This window comes from Sapajus apella, unplaced genomic scaffold (genome assembly GCF_009761245.1).
Source record: "Sapajus apella isolate SASKATOON/1434 unplaced genomic scaffold, GSC_monkey_1.0 scaffold2, whole genome shotgun sequence".
Lineage (NCBI taxonomy): Eukaryota > Metazoa > Chordata > Mammalia > Primates > Cebidae > Sapajus > Sapajus apella.
In genome coordinates this window covers 25513738-25541533 of record NW_022436942.1, presented here as the reverse complement: position 1 = coordinate 25541533, position 27796 = coordinate 25513738, and the positions used below count along the sequence as shown (strand labels likewise).

Here is a 27796-nt window from a genome sequence, read left to right as displayed (position 1 = left end):
TGAGATGGAGTTTCGCTCTTGTTACCCAGGCTGGAGTGCAATGGCGTGATCTCGGCTCACCGCAACCTCCGCCTCCTGGGTTCAGGCAATTCTCCTGCCTCAGCCTCCTGAGTAGCTGAGATTACAGGCACGCACCACCATGCCCAGCTAATTTTTTTTTGTATTTTTAGTAGAGACGGGGTTTCACCATGTTGACCAGGATGGTCTCGATCTCTTGACCTCGTGATCCACCCGCCGCAGCCTCCCAAAGTGCTGAGATTACAGGCGTGAGCCACCGCGTCTGGCCCACCTAATTTTTTTAAAGTTTTGGTAGAGATGGAATCTCATTATGTTGACCAGTCTGGTCTGAAACTCTTGGGCTCAAGTCCACCCATCTCAGCCTCCCAAAGTGTTAGGATTATAGGTATGAGCCTCTGTACTCGGGCTCCCATATTTAATTGAAAAAGAAAGTAACTTTTGACCTGAAATTCTGTGCCCACCTGAACAATCTTTCAAAAATGACAGTGAAATAATCATTTTCAAACTGATTTAAGAAACTACATAAGAGGGCTGGGCGCAATGACTTACGCCTGTAATCCCAGCACTTTGGGAGGCTGAGGTGGGTGGATCACTTGAGGTCAGGAGTTTGAAACCAGTCTGGCCAACATGGTGAAACCCCATCTCTACTAAAAATACAAAAATTAGCTGGGCGTGGTGACACATTCCTGTAGTCCCAGCTACCTGGGAGGCTAAGGCACGAGAATTGCTTAAACCTGGGGGACGGAGGCTGCAGTGAGCCGAGATGCACTCCAGCCTGGGTGACAGAATGAGACTCCATCTCGAAAAATAAAAGAAGCTGCTTAAGTGTATACTTGAGGAAGAAGAAAATGGAAGGAATATGAATGTAAGAAACAGTGGCGAAAAAAGCAATTCATTTCAGTTAGCATTGGCTTTTTAGAACAATAGTAATAACGATTAATTTGGGCAGTTTTGTGGAGTTTTTTTGATACAGGGTCTCACTCCATCACCCAGGTTGGAGTGCAGTGATGCAGTCATGGCTCATTGCAGCTTCACCCTCCTGGGCTCGAGTGGTCCTCCTGCCTCAAACTCCCAAGTAGCCGGGAATACAGATGCACACCACTGTGCCTGGGCTAATTTTTAATTTTTGTAGAGACAGGGTCTCACTATATTGCCTAGGCTGGGTGTCAAACTCCTGGGTTCAAGCAATCCTCCAGCCTAAGCCTCTCAAACTGCTGGGATTATAGGCAACACACCTGGCCAATTTGGGTGGTTTTTCAATAATGGAAGGAAATATACCAGACAGGAATTGTCTGTTGGAGTCTTATGTTGCTTACCTTTAGACTTAACCTTAGACTTTTAGGGGCAGCCACCAAAAAAATACAAAAAAAAAAAAAAGAAGCTTAATTCTTAATGGGGCTCTCCCAGTACAGAACAGTGAGCTCCTGGATAGAATATTTATTAATGCATTGTACACTTACAGGAAATAATGATAATCTCTTATCTCATTCCCTCAACAGATATAAAAACCATATACATGCAAATACATGCATTAAAACCAAAATGGGGAACAGAAACAAGCTTGTAACAGGGTCCACTCGTTATTTTCAGTCAGCTGCAGGAAGGAACTCTGAACCTGAGATTTCTTTATTAAGTAGGGGTCTCTCATAGAGGCTAGAACATCTGAAAAGAAACTTCTCAAAGATTAGTATAAATCAAATATGAATTCACTCAAAAATCATCAAACGTGCAAGGACATAAACGACCATAAGTGAGAATTGGCAGAAACAATACCGTCAACTCAATAAATGCTAGGGAAAAAAGTATTTGATTAAATCCAGCACCTACTAATACATTTCTACCAAAAATGAATAAAAATGGGCTTCCCTAGCATATGTAGACTTTTAGAACTTAACTATGTATAAGATGGATCACCACTGCCCAAATTCTAGACTGGCCACTACCTGGTGCACATGTGTAATTGATATGAATAGCATTGCAAAGACTTTGGAAACTGAACTGACGTTGGAACCACAACCTACAGAAGGATGGTCAGAACTTGTGGCCTGGACACAACCAGATTGATAACTTCTAAAACAAGAATGTAGGCTAGGTGTGTGGTATGGTTCATGCCTCTAGTCCTAGCACTTCAGGAGGCTGAGGTGGGAGGACTGCTTGAGTCCAGGGAATTGAAGCCAACCTGTGTAATATAAGGAGATCCCATCTCTACAAAAAAAATACAAAAATTAGCTAGGCATGGTAGTGTGCACCTATAGTCCCAGCTACTCAGGAGGCTGAGTGGGGAGGCTCACTTGAGCCCAGGAAGTTGAGGCTTCAGTGAGCCATGATCCTGACTCTATGTCTCAATAAATAAATAAGCGAGACTGTCCAAATAAATAAAATAAGAATATACTTGATGGCCGAAAACAGAAATTACGACATTCTGAAGGGGTTTTCAACATATGCAGAGGTAATAGAGAAGACATTTACAACATAAAGAGGGAAAGATAAACATATCTAATATGGTGGTAAGGTTTCTACATTCCACCTGAAGTGGTGTTAAAATACTAATTCTACACAGATTGTAAAAAGCTATGTATCTATATACCCCTAGAACAACTACTAAAACTTTGCAAAAAATTTTAGTCAGATATACAGTAGATAAATTAAAATGAAATTTTGAAAAGTCTTCAAATAATCTAGAAGAATGCAGGTGTAGGAACACAGAGAATTTTAAAAATAGAATAAATAGAAAACAAATAATAAACTGGAAGATCAGCCAAGATTACAGATGGCCTAAACTCACCAATTAAAAGGCAATTGTGAAACTATAGATCAATATCCTTGATGAGTATAGACAAAAAAAAATCCCCAACAAAATATTAAACTAAATCCAACAACATATAAAAGGTGTTATATGCCATGACCAAGTAGGATTTACCTCTGAAATGCAAAATTGGTTGAACATATCATGTGAATAGAATCAAAACAAAAAACATATCATCTCAAGACACAGAGAAAACATTTGACAAAAATCCGGTATACTTTTTTTTTTTTTTTTTTAAGACGAGGCTTCACCATGTTGGTCAGGCTGGTCTTGAACTCCCAACCTCAGGTGATCCACCCATGTTGGCCTCCAAACTGCTTGGATTACAGGCATGAGCCACTGCGCCCAGCCAAATCTGGTACCCTTTCATGATAAAACTGTTCAGCAAACAAATAGAAGGCTGCTTCTTCAACCTGATAAAGAGAATCTACAAAAACCTACAACTAACATTCTAATAAGAAAATAATGTGGATATCCACTCTCACCACTTCTATACATTGTACTCAGGGAATTAGTCAAGAAATGAAATAAATGGCATCCTGATATGAAAGGACTAAGTAAAACACTTTGTACATGACATTATCTTATATATACAAAATCATAAAGAATCTAATCAACAAGTTCCAGCAAGGTTGTAGGATATAGATCAATATAACAAAAATCAACTGTATTTCAATATATAAGGGATGAATAATCCAAAAGTGAAACTTAACAATTATGTTTACAATAACAAAGTATAAAAGGTTTAAAATTAAATTTATAAATTTAAATTATACTTGGATATCAATTAACAAAAGAAGTAGAACACATATACTGCCAGGTACAGTGGCTCACGCCTGTAATCCCAGCACTTTGGGAGGCCGAACTGGGTGGATCACAAGGTCAGGAGTTTGAGACCAGCCTGGCCAACATGGCAAAACCCTGTCTCTACTAAAAATACAAAAATTAGCCGAGTGTGGTGGCACGTGCCTGTAGTCCCAGCTGCTTGGGAGGCTGAGGCAGAAGAATCGCTTGAACCTAGGAGGCAGAGGTTGCAATGAGGCGAGATTGTGCCACTGCACTCCAGCCTAGGCGACAGAGCTCTGAGACTCCGTCTCAAAAAAAGAAAGAAAAGAGATCTAAATAAGTGAAAAGACATCTCATGTTAATTGATCAGAAGGCTAAATATTAAGACAACCCAATGAAAAAATGAACAAGGGGGCCAGGCATAGTGGCTCATACCTGTAATCCCATCACTTTGGGAGGCCAAGGTTGGTGGATCATCTGAGGTCAAGAGTTTGAGACCAGCATGGCCAACATGGTGAAACCCTGTCTTTACTTAAAAATACAAAAAATTAGCTGGGCATGGTGGCGGGCACTTGTAATTCCAGTTACTAGGGAGGCTGAGGCAGGAGAATCGCTTGAACTGGGAGGTGGAAGCTGTAGTGATCTGAGATTGCACTATTACACTCCAGCCTGGGCCATAGGAATGAAACTCTATCTCAAAAAAAAAAAAAAAAAAAAAAAAAACTGAGCAAGAGATTTGAATAAAAATTACTCCAAAGAAGATAAACAAGTGACTAATAAACCTATGAAAAAAAATGTTCATCATTTATCATTAAAGGAATTGAAGATCAAAATTGTGAAATACCACTTCAGACCCACTTGGATGACTAAAATAGAAAAAAAGGCCAATAATAAATGTTGGTGATGATATGGACAAATTAAAAGTCTCATACACTGCTGGTAAGAATGTAAAAATAGTACAGTTGCTATAGAAAACAGTCTGGCAGTTCTTCAGAATACTAAGTTACCATATGACCCACTACTTCCTATGCTAGTTATATGCCCAAGAGAAATAAAAATATACATTTATATGAAAACTTGTACCTGAATGTTCATAGCAGCATTGTTTATAATAGCCAAAACATGGAAACAACCCAAATGTCTGTTAACTGATGAATGGATAAACAAAATGTGGTATATTCATAAAAGGTAGTATTTTTACTTAGCAATAAAAAAAAGCAATGAAGTGGCAGGGGTGGGGAAAAAAAAGCAATGAAGTACTGATACATGCTACAACATGGATAAACTGAAAATATTAAACTAAGCCATTTACAAAAGATTGCATATTATATGATTCCATTTATATGAAATGTCCAAAATAGACAAATTTATAGAAACAAAGTAGGCAAGTGGTTGCTTAGAGCTTGGGAGAGGGGAGAGAAGAATGGGATTGACTGCTAATGGGTGCCAAGTTTCTTTTAGGAGCACAAAAATGTTCTAAAATTAGATTATAGTGGTGGTTGTACAACCCTGTTAATATACTAAAAACACTGAACTGGATGCCTAAAAGAGTTAGTTGTATGGTATGTGAATTACATTTCAAAGCTATTTTTCTTTAAAAAGACAAAGATTAGAATGGATTTTTTAAATGACTCACTTCAAAAATAATATAAGCTAGTCTAAAGTAAAAGGATGGTTAAAGACATACCATGAAAACACTAATTAAAAAAAAAAATGGGGCTATATTAATGTCATATAAAATAGACTTCAGAATAAAGAAAATCAGAGATAAAGAGGGGACATTACATAATGGTAAGAATTCACCAAGAAGACATTATTCAAATGTGCATGCATCTAACAAAAGAGCTTTAAAATATGTGTATTAAAAACTAATAGGGCAGGGCCCAGTGGTCACACCTGTAATCTCAGCCCTTCCAGAGGCCAAGGAGGGAGGATGCTTGAGCCCAGGAGTTCAAAACCAGCCAGAGCAATAGTAAGATGGTGTCTCTTCACAAAATTAGTTAGCCAGGTGTGGTGGTGTGTGCCTCTTGGTCCCAGCTGCGCAGGAGTTGGAGGCTGCAGTGAGCTGTGATTGAGCCACATCATTCCAGCGAGTGACAGAGCAAAACCCTATATCCAAAAAGAAACTAACAGAACTGAAAAGAAATAAACAGGTCCACAGTTACAGTTGATGACTTCAGTAAACCTATCTCAGGATTCACTTTCTTTTTTGAGACAGAGTCTCACTCTGTCACCCAGGCTGGAGTGCAGAGGTGCTATATTACCTCAAGGCAACCTCCACCTCCCAGCTTCAAACAATTCTCCTGCCTCAGCCTCCAAAGTAGCTGGGACTACAGGTGCCCACCATCATGCCTGCTAAATTTTTTTGTATTTTTAGTAGAGACAGAGTTTCACTATGTTGGCCAGGCTGGTCTCGAACTCCTGACCTCATCATCCACCTGCCTTGGCCTCCCAAAGTGCTAAGATCACAGGTGTGAGCCACCACACCTGGCCAACAAGATCTAATTTTTTTTTGTCTTTTTTTTTTTTTTTTTGAGACAGAGTTTCGCTCTTGTTACCCAGGCTGGAGTGCGATGGCGTGATCTTGGCTCACCACAACCTCCGCCTCCTGGGTTCAGGCAATCCTCCTGCCTCAGCCTCCTGAGTAGCTGGGATTACAGGCACGCGCCACCATGCCCAGCTAATTTTTTGTAGTTTTAGTAGAGACGGGGTTTCACCATGTTGACCAGGATGGTCTCGATCCCTTGACCTCGTGATCCACCCGCTTCGGCCTCCCAAAGTGCTGGGATTATAGGTGTGAGCCACCGCGCCCGGCCTAATTTTTTTTTTTTGAAATGGAGTCTCTCTATGTCGCCCAGGCTGGAGTGCAGTGGTACCCAGGTTCAAACAATTCTTCTGCCTCAGCCTCCTGAGTAGCTGGGATTACAGGCACCCACCACCATGCCTGGCTAATTTTTGTGTTTTTAGTAGAGACGGGGTTTCACCATGTTGGCTAGGCTGGTCAGACGAACTCCTGACCTTAGGTGATCTGCCCACCTTGGTTTCCCAAAGTGCTGGGATTACAGGTGTGAGCTCAGCCTAATTAAAATTTTTATAACACTTGACCAAGCAGTTATAGAATCAAGAAAGTCTGCCAAAAAATACCACATTCTGGGTCATAACTAATCTTAACACATTTAAAAGAACTGAAATCATGCACAGTATGTTCTCTGATGATGCTGGAATTAGAGTTGAATAATAGGTGCAGGAAGGCCAGGTGTGGTGGCTGAGGTGGGCAGATTGCTTGAGCCCAGGAGTTTGAGACCAGCCTGGGCAACATAGGCAGACATTGTCTCTACAAAAAATTAGCCAGGTGTGGTGATGCACACCTGTAGTCCCAGCCACTCGGAAGGCTGAGGTGGGAGAGTCACTTGAGCCTGGGAGATTAAGGCTGCAGTGAGCCATGATTGTGCCACTGTACTCCAGCCTGGGTAACGGAGTGAGATCCTGTCTCCTTTTGTGATTCTTAACTTACTGTGAACAAATGGTTCTTAAGTAGGGAATGTCTGTATAGTAAATCTTCTTAATACTTTCAAGCATGAATAATTAGTTCTTTCCAGTGTGGTTCTTACAGACATTTGCAGGGTTACCATGTTTTCCTTTCTTATGAACACTCCCATTTTTACACTGAATTTGGAGCTTTCAGGTCTTGCCCTTCACAAGCACAGTCAGATATAAATAATCCCAGTTACCTGAGAGGCTGAGGCAAGAGGATCACTTGAGCCCAAGAAGTCAGGGTGGCAGCGAGCCATGATCATGCCACTGTACTCCAGCCTGGGTGACTTTGTCTCAAAGAAAAGAAAAGAAAAAATAATAAATTTCTTTAGTTTCACCAGAATGAACCAGTTTTGGACCCAAATAAGGAAAGGCTCTAACTATTGAATAATAGGATGGTTTACTTTTTGGAAATAGTGAGTGCCTTTTTCCTGGAAATAGAAATTGTCAGGAATTTTAGAGAGGGAATTCCTCCATGACTTGGGAGGTTGGCGAAGATAACATAAAGGAGCCCTTTTAATTCTAAGGATTTTCTTTCTCCATTGTGATTCTTTTTTGTTTTCATACAAGTATTTCAGTTTTCTCATTTTTCTATAGTGAACATAGAATTCTTGAGTAAGCATTTCTTTTTTTTTCAGAAGCAAACAATGCGTTTTGCCTACTTTTTCCTCCACCCCCAATTTTTTTTTTCTTTTTTTTTTTTTTTTGAGAGTCTCACTCTGGCCCCCGGCAGGAAGTACAGTGGCATGATTTCCACTCATTGTAGCCTCCGCCTCCTGAGTTCAAGTGATTCTCCTTCCTCAGCCTCCCAAGTAGCCGGGATTACAGGTGTGAACCACCATGCCCGGCTAATTTTTGCATTTTTAGTAGAGACGGGGTTTTGCCATGTTGGCCAGGCTGGTCTCAAACTCTGGATCTCAGGTGATCTGCCTGCCTCGGCCTCCCATGGTGCTGGGATTACAGGCATGAGCCACCACGCTCATCCCCAGTTGTTTTGAAAGACCTTTCTTTTCAGTGAGGAATACTTTTTCCATCCCTTATTCCTGTCATTAGGAATAACAACTTGTTTCACCAAGTCTGAGGGATACCCATGGGATATTTACCTCTTTTTGTTAAAATAAGCAGTTTTATTCATCACTGATACTCTATGCATTTTATAGTAGTATTTCTTACGTCTTTCATTTGGAGAACTGATTTTGTGGGTTTTTGTGGGGTTTGTTTTTTGTTTCTTTTGAGACAGTCTTATTCTTTTGCCCAGGCTAGAGTGCATTGACGTGATCTCCGCTTGCTGCAGCCCCTGCCTCCCAGGCACAAGCAGTTCTCCTACCCTAGCCTCTGAGTAGCTAGAATTACAGATACGGATCACCATGTCCAGCTAATTTTCGTATTTTTTAGTACAGATGGGGTATCACTGTGTTGGCCAGACTGGTCTCAAACTCCTGACCTCAAGTGATCTGGCAGCCTCAGCCTCCCAGAGTGCTGGGATTACAGGTGTGAGCCACCATTTCCAGCCCTCTTCACTCTTTAAACTAATATGTAACTAGCCTAGAGCACATCATAATAGTATGTGCTAAATAAAAGGATTCTTTGGAATAATAGTTTAAGTGGCTGGTAGATTGCTGTAGCTTTTACCTAAGACTGAAAAGGTTGGCCGGGCACGGTGGCTCAAGCCTGTAATCCCAGCACTTTGGGAGGCCGAGGCGGGTGGATCACGAGGTCAAGAGATCGAGACCATCCTGGTCAACATGGTGAAACCCCGTCTCTACTAAAAATACAAAACATTAGCTGGGCATGGTGGCGTGTGCCTGTAATCCCAGCTGCTGAGGAGGCTGAGGCAGGAGAATTGCCTGAACCCAGGAGGCGGAGGTTGCAGTGAGCCGAGATCGCGCCATTGCACTAAAGCCTGGCTAACAAGAGCGAAACTCCGTCTCAAAAAAAAAAAAAAAAGATTGAAAAGGTTTTAGAAATTTATTTTTGTGGCCGGGCATGGTGGCACATGCCTGAAATCCCAGCACTTTGGGAGGACGAGACAAGTAGATTACTTGAGGCCGTGAGTTCAAGACCAGCCTGGCCAACATGGTGAAACACCATCTCTATTAAAAGTACGAAAATTAGCTGGATGTGGTGGCTCACGCTTGTGGTCCCATCTACTTGGGAGAAGCATCTTTTTGTAAAGTCATTCACATTACCAGTGTTTGTTTTTTTTTACAGAAAAATTTTGAAAGACTTATCTTCTGAAGATACACGGGGCAGAAAAGGAGACGGAGAAAATCCTGGAGTTTCTGCTGTCACTTCTATGTCTGTTCCAGCTCCCATCTATCAGACTAGCAGCGGACAGTACAGTATGTACAGGAATCAATTTCCACATTATAAACATACAAAGCCTGACTTTTCTGTAGAAAGAAGTGGTGTTAGAAAAATTGTCATACTTTAATAGTGATGATTATTAAAGGACGTTTTCAGCCAGGAATAATGAGAAGTACTTTTTCAGCATTATTTCATTTATTCCTACAACAACTGTGTGACATAGGCAGTTATAAATGTATGAGGGAGCTGAGACCCACAGCATTAGATACTGGATTTGTTTTATTTATTTATTTATTTTATTTATTTATTTTAAGACGAGGTTTCACCATGTTGGTCAGGCTGGTCTTGAACTCCCGACCTCAGGTGATCTGCCCTCAGGTGATCCAAAGTGCTTGGATTACAGTCGTGAGCCACCACGCCCGGCCTTGTTTTTTTTTGTTTTTTGTTTTTTTTGTTTTTTTTTTATTTTATTTTATTTATTTTTATTTATTTTTTTTTTATTTTGGAGACAGAGTCTCGCTCTGTCACCCAGGCTGGAGTGCAGTGGCACTGTCGGCTCACTGCAACCTCTGCCTTTCAGAAGTGATTCTCCTGCTTCAGCCTCCTAAGTAGCTGTGATTACAGGTTCCTGCCATTGCACTTGGCTAATTTTTGTATTTTTAATAGAGATGGGGTTTCACCATGTTGGCCAGGCTGGTTTAGAACTTCTGACCTCAGGTAACCCTCCTGCCGCGGCCTCCCAAAGTGCTGGGATTGCAGGCGCCACCATGCCCGGCCTAGATACTGTTCTTGAAGTCACATAGCTTGTATATGATGGAGCCTAGGATTCAAAATTAGATTTGTCTGAGTCTACACATATAATTTTACCTCAGACTATACTCCATTTTACAAATTTTTCCTTTGGATGGCAGCCAGTTATGTCTATTACCTTAATTCCAGCAGAAATTACTGTATGAAAGATTAAACATAAATGTTGACTTTTCAGTGTGAGGTTAAGGAAATTTGGATCAGAAAGAGGATAGAGATTGTTTTGCAGTGTGATTTACAGAGTTCCCACCATAAGCAAGAAGGAACTGATCAACTTTAATAGAACACTAAATCCGCATATCTAAAAGTGTTGCTATGAATATTAGTCAGTACACAGAACAAAGTGAGCACCTATTGGTTTACAGCATCCCACCTGGGGGCTAGGTAAAGTTATAAAGGAAGCAAATGTGGTCCTAGCCTTTGAGAGGAAAGCTTAGAGTCAGGAGACAGAGTGACAGAACAGAAATACCTACACAAACAAATGTATATATCCTCACTGATGATCAGCAGCAGTCTATGTAGATTAGTAACTTGTACTTAGGTTAACACGTAGGTCTTTTCCCCAGTAATTTAGTGAATGAGGTCTGCTGGTTTATTAAAATGACATTTGGCAAAATTAACAAGGTAATAAATTAATCATCTATTTTTAATTTCTACTCTTGCTTCCAGTATTTTTTTAATGAAAAATTTCAACTACACAACAAAGTTGAACAAATTACACACACATACATATCAGTTTTCAAACTTTTTTTTGGCTTTTTTATCTTTAGCTCACTGATACAGAAATAGGATGAAAGTGGTATTTAATATAATATACATTTAGATCTGTTTCGTTCATTCTTTTGTTTTTTTGAAATGGAGTCTTGTCACCCAGGCTGGAGTGCAGTGGCACAATCTGGGCTCACTGCAACCTCCGCCCCCCAGGTTTAAGTGATTGTCCTGCCTCAGCCTCCAGAGTAGCTGAGATTATAGATGTGTGCCACAACACCCAGCTAATTTTTGTATTTTTAGTAGAGACAGGGTTTCACCATGTTGGCCAGGCTGGTCTCAAACTCCTGACCTAAAGTGATTTGCCTACCTCTGCCTCCCAAAGTGCTGAGATTACAGGTGTAAGGCACCACGCCTGGCCCCTGCCTATTCATTAAAAATATTTTATATAAAGTAAAATTCACTCTTTGGGGGAGTTTAAGTCTATGAGTTTTGACAAATGTGTAGAATAGTTTAACACCATTAATCGAGATGTAGTTCTATCACCCTAAGGAATTTACTTGTGCTGCTCATTTGTTATTACCCCCTCCACTCCTAACATTAATCTTTAAGTCTCATTCAGTCTTGCCACAATGTGTATGTCCCATCTGACCACCTCTGGCCATCTCTAACCACCACCACCACCTTGACTTAGACTCTGATCTGAATTACTGGAATAGGCATCCAGTTGGTCATCTTGCTTCCATTCCTGCTCCAATCATCAGTTTTCCATACTGTGGCCAAAGTGATTTATTTAAGATGTCAACTAGATCACATCGCTCCTGCTCAGAATCCTGTATTGACATCTTATCATACTTAGAATAAAATGTCAGTCTTACAAGGCATTACATTTAGGATTTGCCTACCACTCTGACCTCATCTCCTGCCACTTGATGGCATTCTGACCACCCAGCTTTCTATACTGTACCTCAGACACACGAAGCTTGTTTCTGCCTCAGAATCTCTGGAGTTGTCCCTGCTCACGCCTGGTATGTTCTCCCAGATCCTTACATGGCTTGCATCCTATGCCCCTGCTCTGCTTAAGTGTCATCTCCACAAAGAGATCACTCTTTTTCAAACATGTCTCTCCTCCCTTTATTTTTCATTAGCCACCTGTATTTTTCTTTATAAATTTACATATAATTAAAAGACAGTACATATTAGTTTAATTATAGATTGTATGTATGTAATTATAGATTAGCTTATTTATTATCTGTTTTCCCCGCTAGAATATAAGGCCCTTAAGGGAAAGAACCTTATTTGTTTCATTCACAACTACATCTTTGACATATAGGACCTGGCAAGTAGTAGGCTTTCAGTTACGTTTGTTATGAATAAATGAATTAAAGAAAAAAAAATTATATATGTATGTATGTGTGTGTGTATATATATATATATATATATATATATATAATACCTCTTGAGAAACTTGGAGCCAGGCACGCTGGCTCACGCCTGTAATCTCAGTACATTGAGAGGCTGAGGCTGGAGGATTGCTTGAAGCCAGGTTCAGGGCCAGCCTAGGTAACATAGCAAGACTATGTCTCTACAAAACAGTAAATAAATAAATGAAGAATTAGCTGGGCGTTATGGCATGTGACTAATCCCATCTACTCAGGAGGCTGAGGTGGGATCTCTTGAGTCCAGGAATTCGAAGTTACTGTGAGCCGTGATTATACCACTGCACTCCAGCCTGGGCAACAGAGCAAGACCAGTCTCAGGAAAAGAAGAAAGAGAGAAAGAGAGAGGAAGGAAGGAGGGAAGGAAGGTGGGGAGGGAAGAAAAGAGTGAGGGAGGGAAGAAAGAGAGAGAAAGGAAAGGAAGAAAGGCAGGAAGGTAAGCACTGGTTGCAAGGAAAGAAACTTGGAAGCAGAGATCGGAGGTACTGGGGACGTTCACATGTTATCATTGAAATAAGTGTAGTACAAATTAGTATTCAGGGCAGCATGGGCCCTTGGTACTTCGTATGATAATGGGAATGTTTCATATCTGCATTCTCCCAGAATGGTAGCCACTAAACCATGTATGACTATTGATTGCTTGAAATGTGGCTGGTGGGACTGAGAAACTGATATTTTAATTTTGTTTGATTTTAGTTAATTTAAATAGCCACATGGGGCTAATGGCTACCCTATCGGACAGCTCAGTTTTAGAATAAATACAACACATTAACAGGTAAATACACATGTTAAGAACAGGAAGTTGCAAAAATGAAAATATGTATAAACATATTTAATATCAAAACATTGGCATCTACAGGTATGTATTTTGATATTTTAGGTTGATGTAAAAGTAATTGTGGTTTTTGCCGCTCAACGTAATAGCCAAGTATATTCAAGTCTGATACTGATAAAGTCTGTTGTAAGCACAGGAAAATAATGGGAAGGATGTGCACCAAAAATAATTACCTCAGGATGGGGCTAAAGGGGGTCAATGAAATAGAGATAGATAATGGGACCTTTAATTTTATTTATGTTTATACATGTATAAATAAAAGTGCGTGTATATATATATAATCATGTGTTGCAGGAAAGAAGATTGAAACTAATTGCTAATATAACTTCAGAGCAAATCTCGGCCTGGTGTGGTGTGTCACGCCTAATCCCTGCACTTTGGGAGGCTAAAGTGGGAGGATCACTTGATTTCAAGACCAGTCTGGGCAATCAATATAGGGAGACCCTATCTCTGTAAAAAATTTAAAAATTAGCTGAGCATGGTTGTGTGTATCTGTAGTTCCAGCTACTTGGGAGGCTGAGGTGGGAGGATTGCTTGAGCCCAGGAGGTAGAGTGCAGTGGTGAACCAGGACCACACCACTGCATTCCAGCCCGCCCGGGTGACAAGTGAGACCCTGTCTAAAAAAAAAAAAAAAAGGCCAACATATCTCTGTATCTAACATTTTTAAATAAATATTTTGAAAATCATAAATTAAATTTGGGGCAATTGGGGAGGGATAATTATGAACTCATGAAAAAAATTATTTTTCCATCAAAATACACACACATGTATTTTGGCTTCCTGGTAGCCAAAGCATAAAAGAAAAAAAAAGCTTCATCATTTTAATCTGAAAAGAGGGTATAGAGATGAGGCATTAGATTCTGAAGATTAAATGTTTTCTATTTGGTCATGCCTTATGAGCATTTCATTTAAGGGCTGAGGGGAAAGCATGAACACAGGTATAATTCAGTGAAAAAAATGTTTGTGGGAGCTAAGTACTGTTTTCTACACAGTGGCTTTCTGGTATCTTTGTTAGTGATTTTCACTAGGAAGTGAATGAATAGATTACATTTCTTAACTATAACTTAAATAAATATCTTAATACCATGTAATATATTTAACAGTGGTACCACTAGAAAATGGAGCTAAGAAACAGTATAAAGAAGACTTCTCATTATATAACCTTTTATTGTATTGAATTTTTTTCATAAGCACCTGTTACCTAAGCATGTTATCTATTAAAAAAATATTTTAAAGTAATAACCTTTTTAATGCTTTTGACTCAAAATTACAAACTATGTTTGTATTTCCTTTTTATTTTTTCTTAAAAATTAGCTACCATGGTGCGAAGTGCTGTGGCATGCCTGTAACCCCAGCACTTTGGGAGGCTGAGGCGGGTGGATCACCTGAGGTCAGGAGTTCGAGACTAGCCTGGCCAACATGGAGAAACCCCATCTCTACTAAAATCAGCCAGGCATGGTGGCACATGCCTGTAATCCCTGCTACTTGGGAGGCTGAGGCCCAAGAATGGCTTGAACCTGGGAGGCAGAGGTTGCAGTGAACTGAGATTGTGCCACTACACTCCAGCCTGGGCAACAGAGTGAGACTCTGTCTCAAAAAAAAAAAAAAAAAAAAAAAATTAGCTATCAGTGCCCTCTTCTAATGCCTCAGAATCGCTACGACAACATTAGCAATTAGCATGGAGTGTTCTATGGAGTTCAAATATGTGTGCCGTTTTTAACTACTCAGTTATATAACTTGAGATTAAATTTAAGGTGGTGCATCTGAACTATAAGATTTTTATAAAGAAATGCTGTTTAATTCCTTTTACATGTAGTTCACCTAAAGTAGTTAGCAGTTACCAAGCAGAACTGCATTCATACCTGTTTTAATAAAGTGTTTGTGGGCTTTTTGCCACTCCTTTGAATTAGTGTATTGTATAACCTTACAATGGCTATTTTCTCTTTTTGATTAAAGTTGCCATTGCTCCAAATGGAGCCTTACAGTTGGCGAGTCCAGGCACAGATGGAGTACAGGGACTTCAGACATTAACCATGACAAATTCAGGCAGTACTCAGCAAGGTACAGCTATTCTTCAGTATGCACAGACCTCTGATGGACAGCAGATACTTGTTCCCAGCAATCAGGTTGTTGTACAGAGTAAGTATGCTTAACTGTCTGCAGAAGGTGTCCTAACACTCAGAGACACTTACCAACTAACTCATTCACTTTATTTTACCGTCTAGCTGCATCAGGAGATATGCAGACATACCAGATCCGAACTACACCTTCAGCTACTTCTCTGCCACAAACTGTGGTGATGACATCTCCTGTGTCTCTTACCTCTCAGACAACTAAGACAGATGACCCCCAATTGAAAAGAGAAATAAGGTTAATGAAAAACAGGTAGGTCTTAAAATCATAATGCCAGAGTGGGTAATGTTTTTACAAATCTCAAAACATAACCAGATGTTAACTGGAATTGTATGCAGTCATGAGCTGCATAACAATGTTTAAGTAAATGGGAATGACAGTGATCCCATAAAACTATAATGGAGCTGAAAAAGTCCTGCGGTGGGGCCGGGCGCGGTGGCTCACGCCTGTAATCCCAGCACTTTGGGAGGCTGAGGCGGGTGGATCACGAGGTCAAGAGATCGAGACCATCCTGGTCAACATGGTGAAACTTCGTCTCTACTAAAAATACAAAAAATCAACTGGGCATGGTGGTGTGTGCCTGTAATCCCAGCTACTCAGGAGGCTGAGGCAGAAGAATTGCCTGAACCCAGGAGGCGGAGGCTATGGTGAGCCGAGATCGCACCATTGCACTCCAGCCTGGGTAACGAGCAAAACTCCGTCTCAAAAAAAAAAAAAAAAAAAAAGTCCTGTGATAATGTCATAGATATTTGTGGCTATGCTGTGTAAACAAACCTATTGTGCTGCCAGTCATATAAAAGTGTAACACATGCAGTTATGTGTAGATCATAATACTTGATACTGATAATAAATAACTGTTACTGATTTATGAATTTACTATACTTTTTATCATTATTTTAAAGTGTATGCCTTCTACTTATTAAAAAAAAGTTAACTGCAAAACAGCCTCAAGGCAGCCCCTACAGGAGGTATTCCAGAAGACCTTGTTATCATTGGGCAACAGAGCAAGACCCTATCTCACCAAGAGAGAATGACACCTCCCTGTGTGTTATAGTCCCTGAAGACCTTCCAGTGGGATAAGGTGTAGAGGTGGACGACAGTGAGATTGATGATCCTGACCCTAGGCTAATTTGCCTAGGTTAATGTGTATGTTGATGTCTTAGTTTTTAACAAAAAAGTTCAAAAAGTAGAAAAGTTAAATTTGGTTTTTGTATGTATTTTTTGACACAAGGCCTCACTCTCACCCCACGCAGGTCTGCAGTGACACAACAATGGCTTACTGCAACCTCTGCCTCCTGGGCTCAAGTGATCCAGCTTAGCCTCCAAAGTAGCTGAGACTACAAGTGCACACCACCACACCCAGCTAATTTTTGTATTTTTTTTTTTTTGTACAGATGGGGTTTTGCCATGTTACTTAGGCTGGTCTCAAACCTGGGCTCAAGTGATCCATCCACCTGCCTCAGCCTTCCAAAATGCTGGGATTATAGGTGTGAGCCATGTACCCAGCCTAAATAAAAACTTTAAATTAGCTAGTACAACCACTATGAAAACCAGTATAGAGATTTCTCAAAAAACTAAAAATAGAAATCTACCCAAAGGAAAATAAATCAATATATGAAAGGGATACCTATATTCATAAGTTTATTGCAGCACTATTCATGCACGATAGCTGATAGAATCACCCTATGTGTCCATCAGTGGATAAATGGGTAAGAAAGAATTAAATCGTGTTGTTTGTAGCAACATGGTTGGAACTGAGGGTCATTATCTTAAGTGAAATAAGCCAGGCACAAAAAGAAAAATATTACATTCTCACATGTAGGAGCTAAAATATTTGAACACATGGAGATATAGAGTGGAAAAATAGGGCTGGGCACGGTGGCTCATACCTGTAATCACAGCACTTTGGGAGGCCAAGGCAGGAGGATCGCTTGAGCCTAGGAGTTCAACGGCAGCCTGAGCAACGTATCCATTGCTATAAAAAATAAAAAATTAGCCAGATATGGTGGCGCATGCCTGAAATCTCAGCTACTTGGGAGGCTGAGGTGGGAGGATTGCTTGAGCCCAGCGGGTTGATGTAACATGATCTTTAGCTTGGGCAACAGAGCAAAACCCTATCTCAAGAAAAAAAAGAGAATGGAAAAATAGATAACAGATTGGGAAGGGTGAGGGGCGAGGAGGAAGATGAAAAGGTTAAAGGACGTAAACCTATATACAGTAAGTTAAAAGGAACAAATTCAGTGTTTCATAGCAGAGTAGGATGACCATACTTAACAAAAACCTGTTATGCTCAGGTGATGGATACCCTGAATACCCTGACTTGATCACTACACATTTTTCTCATGTAGTTCATAAATATGCAGAAAAAAATTTTACTAGGAAAAAAAACATACAGGCCTGGTGTGGTGGCTCACACATGTAATCCCAGCATTTTCAGAGGCTAAGGTGGGTGGATCACTTGAGCCCAGGAGTTTGAGACCAGCCTGGGCAACATAGGGAGACCCCATCTTTACAAAAAATAGAAAAAATTGGCCAGATGTGGTAGAGGCAGGAAAATCACTTGAACCCAGGAGTCAGAGGTTGCAGTTAGTCAAGATCATCCCATTGTACTCCAGCCCAGGCAATAGCAAGACTCTGTCTCAGAAAAAAAGCTAACTAAAAAAACCCCACAAAACACAAGTAGTTAATGATCATATAAAAGACTACTCAATCTTATTAGTAATCAAAGAAATGCACATTAATGCTACACACTTACATACCCTTTATACCCACCTGATTGGCAAAAATTTTAAAGTCCAACCAAGAGTTGGCAAGGATTTGGAACAGTGGTCAGGAATTCATAGATACTGCTATAGGAGCGTAAATTGGTGCAGCCACTTTGGAAATTAATTAGGCCTTATCTTGTACAGTAGACATGGATGTACTCTGTGACCCAGCTGTTTTAGTCTGTGTGACTGAGAGAAACTTGCAGGAAGTATGTATAAGAATTTTCATAACAGCAAAAACTCAAGAAACAACCTTAAGATTCATTGATAACAGAATAGGAACACATTGAGCCTAAATATAAAAATGGGGGAAAAAGAATAGGTACATAAATTATGACCATTTTTATACAATGGAATGTTTATTTGTAATGATTGAATGAATAATCATTTCAACATGAGTAAATCTTAGAAAAATTAAGTTGAGTGAAAAGCAAGTTGCAACAGAATACACAAAGTATGATATTTTATAATTTTAGAAAATAAATGATATATAGTTTTAGGGTCATATACATATATACTACAACTATAAAAATAAGCCATGAAGGCTGGGCATGGTGGTTCACACCTGTAATCCCAGCCCTTTGGGGAGGCGGAGGTGGGCTGATCACCTGAGGTCAGGAGTTTGAGACCAGCAGCCTGACCAACATGGAGAAACCCCATCTACTAAAAATACAAAATTAGCCAGGTGTTGGTGGTACATGCCTGTAATCCCAGCTACTCGAGAGGCTGAGGCAGAATTGCTTGAACCTGGGAGGTGGAGGTTGTGGTGAGCTGAGATCATGCCATTGCACTCCAGCCTGGGCAACAAGAGCGAAACTTTGTCTCAAAGAAAAAAAAATTAAAAAAATAAGCAGTGAGATGTCACATGGCAAAAATTACAAAGTGGTAATACTGACTGTCTTTGGGCATATAAGGAAACGAGTACCTCACATCTATTACTGAGGGAAATACGGAATTTTATGGTATCTACTAGCCCTAACATTTCTACTCGTATGTAACAAAAGATACCATAAACAGACTTAAAAATAAGTCTCTTAACTGGGAAAAATATTTGCAACTTTTATATGAAGAGAAAGAATTACAAGATGTATAGATATATAAAGATTGATTTCTATAAATAAGAGACTTAACAGAAGGAAACTGGTCTGTGAAAGATGGCCTTGTAAACATGAAATGATACCAAACTTTGTGCATAATCAGGGAAATGGTAAAGCAGTGAGATTCACTGTTGGTCAGCCACTAGACTAACAACAATTTTAAAATGTTCGTAGCATAACAGGTACTCTCATGTACTGCCCATGGGAATGTAAATGACACAAATACTCTGGAGGACAATTTGGCAAATCTTTTCCCCCCCAACTCTGGGATTTTTTTTTCCTTTTTTTTTTTTAACCCTTATTTCTCTGTACTTCAATGGATATAAATTGGCACTGTCTCTGGACTTTAAGTGAATATAGCTTGTGATCCTGCAAGAAATATATGTGGCAAGGGGCATGTAAAAAAATGGAGGCTGAGCAGGTGGCTCACTCCCGTAATCCCAGCACCATGACCAGGAGTGAGACCAGCCTAGGCAACAGAATGAGACCTCATCTCTACAAAAATAAAATAAAATTAGCTGTTGTGGTGCTAATTCCTGTAGTCACTGCACTCAGCCTGGGTGACAGAGTGAGACGCTGTCTCAAAACAAAAGAAGAAAAAAGAAAAGGAATGTTTACTGGAAACCACTTAAAAACCTGTTTGTTAACTCCAACAGAGCTTAAATGTAAAATAAATAAGTAAATGTCTTCTTGTGAGGGAACAGTTCAACTGTGGTATATTCATATTACAGATTTTGCACAGTGCTTTTAAAAGTATAGATTTGTACTAAAAAAGCAAGTTGCAAATAATATCTACATATATAGCATAAAAATATTAATACTGTGTTTTCTTTCTTTTTTTTTTCTTTTTTCTTTTTTTTTTTTTTTTCCAGACAGAGTCTTGCTCTGTCACCAGGCTGGAGTACAGTGGCGCAGTCTCGGCTCACTGCAACCTCTGCCTCCTGGGATTCTCCTGCTTCCAGAGTAGCTGGGATTACAGACATGTGCCACCAGGGCTAATTTTTTCTTTTTTGTTTGACTCTTGGATCTTTTTTTTCCTTTATTTTTAATTTTTATTTTTGTACTTTTAGTAGAGATGGGGTTTCACCATGTTGGCCAGGCTGGTCTCGAGTTCCTGACCTCAGGTGATCCGCCTGCCTCACCCTCTCAAAGTGCTGAGATTATAGGCACGAGCCACCACACTCAGCTAATACTTCCTATTACTATATGCATCTATAACTTACATGTGACTTCAGATAGATGTTCCACGACATGCACAGAACTATTTGCTCAAGCATTGTTTGTAATTTGAACTCGAATAACAGAAATTATATGTCACAAGTTGACCAGAGGACCTATAATTTCACTCTTTGGTATTTAAGAGAAATGAAACCTGTCTCCAAAAAAAAAGTGCCTATACAGCTAACCCTAGAAACAGCCCAAGAGACTGGATAAACAAATGGTGGTTACATTCATTTATCAGCAGTCTAAATTTTCTGCAGTGGAATATGCCCAGCAACATAAAGGAACAAACCACCATGCAGCAACATGGATGAACCTCAGTGATGTGCTGAGTGAAGGGACACATGTAAGTGTATGACACTTACATGAGGCTCTAGAATAGGAAAAAACTAATCTCTGGTGATAAAAATCAAAACGATAGTTGCTTGGAAGGGGACTGACCAGGACGGGGCAGCGGGGAGCTTTCTGCCCGGAACTACATTCTTTTTTGTCTTGACAGAGGTGTGGGTTATACAGGTGTACACAATTGCCAAAACTGACTGAATTCTACACTTAAGATCTGTGTATTTCCTATGTGTAGATGATAATTTAAGTTTTTAAATGATGAAGAAAAAAAGGTGACCAGGGAGAATTACTGAAGACCATTTACCATATAAAGAAGGTGAAGTTTTTTCTAACATTGTTTTTTAAATGCTCATATTTAGAGAAGCTGCTCGAGAATGTCGCAGAAAGAAGAAAGAATATGTGAAATGCCTGGAAAACCGAGTTGCAGTCCTGGAAAATCAAAATAAAACTCTAATAGAAGAGTTAAAAACTTTGAAGGATCTTTATTCCAATAAAAGTGTTTGATTCTTAAGAAAGAAAATATTTTTGTGGACTTCCATAAAAATTAAATGGATTTCTTAGTGGAGTTTTATAAATTAAAGGTCAAAAGTGAAGTTTTTTTTTAGGCTTTTCCAACTCAAGGATAACTATCTTATGCACGATATCTAGTAACAGAGGAGAAAGTGGAAAATGACCTCAAGGAAGCTATGGGCACAACTGGAAGCTTTGTAGAAATTAAACACATTCAAGAAGCAAGAAATGAACTTTCAGCAGTCTAAATTTTCTAAATAACCAATAGTTGCCAATCCAAAATGGCAGAGAAGATGAAATTTGATAAACTGAATTTTTAAAAATAAATTAATTTACCCTACGGGTTTGCATTTCTGTTTGCTGAAATTTACCTTTTTTAGTTATATATATGTATGTGTGTGTGTGGGTGCGCACGCGTGCGCGCATGCATGTGTATTTTATTTCTGCCAATACTAATTTACAAAAGTAAGAGAAAACATAGTACATTACTAAATATATAAAGTATGTGTTCTGATTATGTATACTTGTTCTCATGTCAAGTCTTTTAAGTGGGTTTTTTGAAGACTGTTTATTGGACTTGAATGGATTTTTGAGACTGTGTTAATTATTTTTGAGGTTTTATCCTAAAAGGCATCTAAGGTACATGAATGGAGTGTGGTGATTTTATAACATTTTTTATCAGAATGGAAGGAGAACTGTTTAAAAGTTTGATACTTTTAAATAGTTGGTATTTTTGCTCACTCTGGTAATGGTGATTTTCTACAAATATATAATAAATTGTTTTTTTTGATTCTATATTCTGTATGCAGTTGAATAGCCATTACTTATTCTGCTGTGCTTTAATAGAATGGAATGTTTACAGGCCCTTAAAATATTATTTTTTAAAAACCTTCTGAAGATGCATACCAAAGTTTTTCCAAGACAATTTTATAATCAATTTAATGTAGGGTTTATCAGATTCTATAATAATATGGTTATTAGGGCAGTTTTATGTTAGAGACTACTTTGTAATGTAGTGAATGGTACCTTTATAAGAAAAGTGACTGCCAATATATTTTTATAGCTAATCTTTATAAATTCTAATGTTGAGTTTTTAATGATTATTTTAAATGTTTATATAGTTTAGTAAAATTTGCACCTCAAAAGTATCATTTTTATATTATGGGAAGTAAAGTTTTCAGATTAGCTAATATTTGCATTGTAAATTTTGTATGCATTTTATCTGAAATTCAAAAATACTGTTGGTACACTAGTGTTTAACATCTGTATTCCAATTTGTATACAGTTTGAAGTTGTACTGCAAAACTATTGTGTGCTTCTTACACAGTATGTATCATATTGTCATCTGTGAAATTAAAGGACATTTGATAGTCTGCTGAATGTAAAATATAATGCTTGGTATATGAATGATAATCTTGTGCTGGTGGCCATGCTGTTAATTACCCTAATGCTATGTAGAAATCTTCACTTAACTGATAAATTTGTGTTTGCCCCTCCTGATGAAATTTCTCATTAAAGGGGTCTTTTAAAATGGGACTCTGTTGACTTGGCAGCACTTTATGAAAAGAAAAAAAAAGTTTGATCACCAGGGGATTACTTTATCACTTACTGCCTTGTGTAAAGCCAGAATCTCAAACTGGTGGCCCATTAGACCTAAGAATATGAGGAGATGTGAGGTCACTGGGTTGTCAAGAGTGTTTCAACAGTAAATATATTATTGGGTAAACACCATGCTTGACTGCAACAGAGGTAGCCTAGCTCTTAGTGCCGTAACAGCAGGACATCTGCAAATACTTGTAAACTCCTCTGCCTTCAGACTTCTGGGGTGTTGCTCACTAGACCCAGTTACTTACTCTAGCTGTATGAAACAGGCCAGGGCAAATCATTAATGGTTGCATAAATGCATAACAAATTATTTTCCTGTATGTTTTTCTAATTGGAATCCACTGTGGGGATTATCACATTTTAAGATGATTGTAGTCCAAACATGAAATTAGACTTCAAAAATGCAAAAGATCAATCAAGTTATTTCCTTAGTTCAACTTACTATTTTACATAAGTATTGATTTACTCATTTATATGTTAATTGATGGAAATAGATTATTGTCCACAAACACATCTAGGACATATATTTCTTTTTCTTTTTTTTTTTTTTTTAATGAAAGAGAAAGGGGGAGAGAGAACAGAAGTCTTGCTCTATTGCCCAGGCTGAAATGCAATCTAAAAATAGGTATTAAAAACCTCTTTTATGCCGATAATTGTACTTAACAGCAGAGACAGGAAGGAATAAGGGAAGAAAATAACAAACAGCCAACCAATATTTCATTTAAATCTGTGAAATGCTATGCAAATGCTGAAGAGTGATTTACTTCCATTTATGTGGTCACTTTCAAAATAGGTGTAGTGTGATACTGAAAAAAAATGTATGTTCTGTGGACCTGGGGTGAACAATTCTATAAATATTCCCTGAGTTTACTTGTTCCAGGTCTGAGTTCAAATCATAAATGTCCCTGTTAATTTTCTATCTCGTTGATCCGTCAAATATTAAAAATGTGGTGTCAAAGTCTCCTGCTATTATCGGCGGGAGTCCAAGTCTCTTTATAAGCAATTAAGAACTTGTCTTATGTATCTGGGCGCTCCTATATTGGGTGCATATATATTTATGATCATTGACTCCTGTTGTTACATTGATCCTTTTACCATTATGTAATGTCCTTTGTTTTTTTTTTAGTTTTTGTTGCTATTAAAGTCTATTTGGTCAGAGACGAAAGTTACAACTCCTGTTTTTTGTTTTTTTTCACTCTCCATTTGATTGGTGAGTCTTCCTCCAACCTTTTGTTTTGAGTCTTTGTGTGTCCTTGCTTATGATATGAGATGGATCTGGATACAGCGTGCTGATAGGTTTTGACTTTTTATTCAATTTGCATGTCTGTGTCTTTGGGCGTTTAATCCATTTAAATTTAAGATTAATATTGATATTTGTGAGTTTAATATTGTCATTTAATGCTAGTTGGCTATTTTGCCCATTAGTTGATATAGATTCTTCATTATGAAGATACTCTTTACCTTTTAGTAAGTTTTTGGGATGACTGATACTGGTTGTTCCTTTCTATGTGTAGTGCTTCTTTCAGAAGCTCTTGTAAAGCAGGCCTGGTGGTGATGAAATCTCTTGAGTGCTTGCTTGTTCGTGAAAAATTATTTTTCCTTCATTTATGAAGCTTAGTTTGGCGGGATATGAGATTCTGGGTTGAAAATTCTTTTCTTTGAGGATATCGAATATTGACCCCCACTCTCTTCTAGTTTGTAGGGTTTCTGCTGAGAGATCTGCTGTGAGTCTGATAGGCTTCCCTTTATGGGTAACCTGACCTTTCTCTCTAGCTGCCCTTAGAATTTTCTCCTTTATTTCAACCCTGGTGAATCTAACGATTATGTGTCTTGGGGTTGCTCTTCTTGAGGAATACCTTTGTGGTGTTCTCTGTATTACCTGGAGTTGAGTATTGTCCTGCCTTACTAGGTTAGGAAAGTTTTCCTGAATAATATCCTGAAGAATATTTTCCAGCTTGGATTCATTCCCTTCATGACATTCAGGTACACCTATCAAACGTAAATTAGGTCTTTTCACATAGTCCCATATTTCTTGGAGACTTCGCTGATTCCTTTTTACTTTTTCTTCTCTAATCTTGTCTTCTCGTTTCATTTCACTAAGTTGGTCTTTGACCTCTGATATCCTTTCTTCTGCTTGATCAATTCGAATGTTAAACCCTGTGCATACTTCGCAGAGTTCTCATATTGTATTCTTCAGTTCCATTAATTCGCTTATATTCCTCTCTCAATTGTCTATTCTCGTTAGGATTTCGTCAAACCTTTTTTCAAGGTTCTTAGTTTATTTACATTGGGCTAGAACATGTTCTTTTAACTCACAGAAGTTTCTTATTATCCACCTTCTGAAGCCTAAATCTGTTAATGGAACGCACTCGTTCTCTATCAGGCCTCGTTCCCTTGTTGATGAGGAACTGTGATCCCCTGTAGAGGGAGAGGCATTCTGATTTTGAATATTCTCAGCCTTTTTACGCTGGTTTCTTCCCGTCATTGTAAATGTATCCACCTGTCATCTTTGTAATTACCGACTTTCAATATAGGTCTCTGAGTGGACGTCCAACTTGTTGATTCCCAGCGCCGAAATCTCAGCAACCCACTGCACCGGCCAAAACAGCAACATTAAGATTCTTGGTGCGTTTCTGACAGGGAATCTCCAGTCTGGCTTCGCTCTTGAGTCCCTTTTTCAGTCAGCTGAATGGACGACTCTGCCTTCCCAAAGCTCCAACCGTCGACCAAAAGGGGACCCAATCCCACTTTACTCTGCATTGAGAACCCCCGCGCCAGGGTGCTGGCAAAACCGCTGCGCCGGCCACAAGAGTCGCGCTGGCGACCCATGGGGCGCCTCCACTGGGAATCTCCTGGTCCATGTGCAACAAAAACTTGTCTGAAAGTGTGGCATCCTTTCGTTCTCTGTGCTTTCACTGGGATCTACAATCCTGAGCTGCTGGTAATCAGCCGTCTTTGATCTCTCAAGATATTTCTTTAATACTTAACAGCAGGAAGAATGGGCATTTTTTAGCTCTTTGGAATTCTTACTATATTTGTTTATTCATTCAGCAATTATTACTATTTTTTGAGATGGAGTCCCACTCTATCACCCAGGCTGGAGTGCAATGGTGCAATCTCGGCTCACTGCAACCTCCCGAGCTCAAACGATTCTCCTGCCTCAGCCTCCCATGTAGCTGGGATTACAGGCATGCACCACCATGACCAGCTAATTTTTGTATTTTTAGTAGACATGCAGTTTTACCATGTTAGCTAGGCTGGTCTTAAACTCCTGACCTTGTGATCCACCCACCTCGTCCTCCCAAAGTGCGGGGATACAGACGTGAGGCACTGTGCCCACCCACCCCCCTTTTTTTTTGAGATGGGAGTTTCACCTTTGTTGCCCAGGCTGGAAGTGTAGTGGTGCAATCTCAGCTCACTGCAACCTCCACCTCCCAGGGTCAAGCAATTCTCCTGCCTAAGCTTCCCTAGTAGCTGGGATTACAAGTGCTTGCCACCACACCTGCCTAATTTTTTGTATTTTTATTAGAGATGGGGTTTTACTATGTTGGCCAGGCTAGTCTCGAACTCCTGACCTCAGGTGATCCACTCACCTCAGCCTCCCAAAGTGCTGGGATTACAGGCAGGAGCCACGGCGCCCGGCTTCATTCAGCAATTATTATATTGCAATTACTAGGTTAAATCTGCATTCTTCTCCAGTTAAAATATGGGGACACAGGAGGGATATAAAAATGTGTATTAGGCCAGGCAGGTGGCTCATACATGTAGTCCCAGCACTTTGGAAGGCTGAGGCATTGGGATTGCTTGTGGCCAGAAGTTCAAGACCAGCCTGGGCACCATGGTGAAACCCTGCCTCTACAAAAAATGCAAAAATTAGCTGGGCAATGTGGCATGAACCTGTAGTCCCAGCTACTCAGGAAGCTGAGATAGAAGGATAGCTTAAGCTCAGGAGGTCAAGGCTGCCATGAACCGTGACTGCACAACTGCACACCAGCCTAGGTGACAGCAGGACCATGTCTCAAAAACAAACAACAACAACAACAACAAAACGTGTATTATGGCTAGGAATTGTATAATCAGTTGTCATGATGGCAGTTCAGATTCCCTGAAAAGATGCTGTAAAATTGATAAAGAGTGAGTGAAATTTGACTAGGGGCTTGACAGCTAATTTAAAGGAAAAATCACAAGTTACAGTAAAACAAAAAAATGTCATAGCTTTACAAAGTACACCAGAACCTAATCATAATAATCATTACATGATTTACTCTGTTGTACAAAGTAGGGTGTTTTGTTGTTGTTTTGAGACAGAGTCTTGCTCTGTTGCCCAGGCTGGTGTGCAGTGGCACAATCTTGGGTCACTGCAACCTCTGCTTCCTGGGTTCAAGCAATTCTGCCTCAGCCTCCCAAGTAGTTGGGATTACAGGCATGCGTCACCATGCCCAGCTAATTGTTGTATTTTTAGTAGAGACACGGTTTCACCATATTGGCCAGGTTGATCTCAAACTCCTGACCTCAAGTGGTCTGCCTACCTCAGCATCCCAAAGTGCTGGAATTACAGGTATGAGCCACCTCACCTGGCCTGTTTTTAATAAATACTCTTTGTTTTACTGTAAAAGTGAAGGAACACATACCTCAAGGTAGTAGAATTCAGAAGGCTATTCTAGGGAGAATTTTGCAGGAATTTTTGAGGGACATTCATTTGAAGGAGATTTAAGGCTATTTAATGCCCCTCCTCCCACTTTTTTTTTTTGTTTGGAGACAGTCTCTCTGTTGCCCAGACTGGAATGCAGTGGCATAATCTCGGCTCACTACAACCTCTACCTCCCAGGCTTAAATGATTCCTGAGTAGCTGGGGTTACAGGTGTACACCACTGAACCC

At 39.5% G+C, this 27796-nt stretch overlaps 1 protein-coding gene across 2 annotated transcripts in view; it reads left to right on the top strand.

Annotated features, from left to right (window-relative positions):
- The window catches only part of ATF1 (activating transcription factor 1), a 44093-nt gene extending 21245 nt beyond the window's left edge, over nt 1–22848 (top strand). For both annotated transcript variants that reach the window (XM_032293538.1, XM_032293539.1), the window contains exons 4-7: nt 9356–9486; nt 15198–15380; nt 15467–15626; nt 21162–22848. In XM_032293538.1, coding sequence (XP_032149429.1) covers nt 9356–9486; nt 15198–15380; nt 15467–15626; nt 21162–21306 — 619 coding nt within the window. In that variant the 3' untranslated portion in view covers nt 21307–22848. The remainder of the gene's footprint in view (nt 1–9355; nt 9487–15197; nt 15381–15466; nt 15627–21161) is intronic.
- Nucleotides 22849–27796: the final 4948 nt, after the last annotated feature.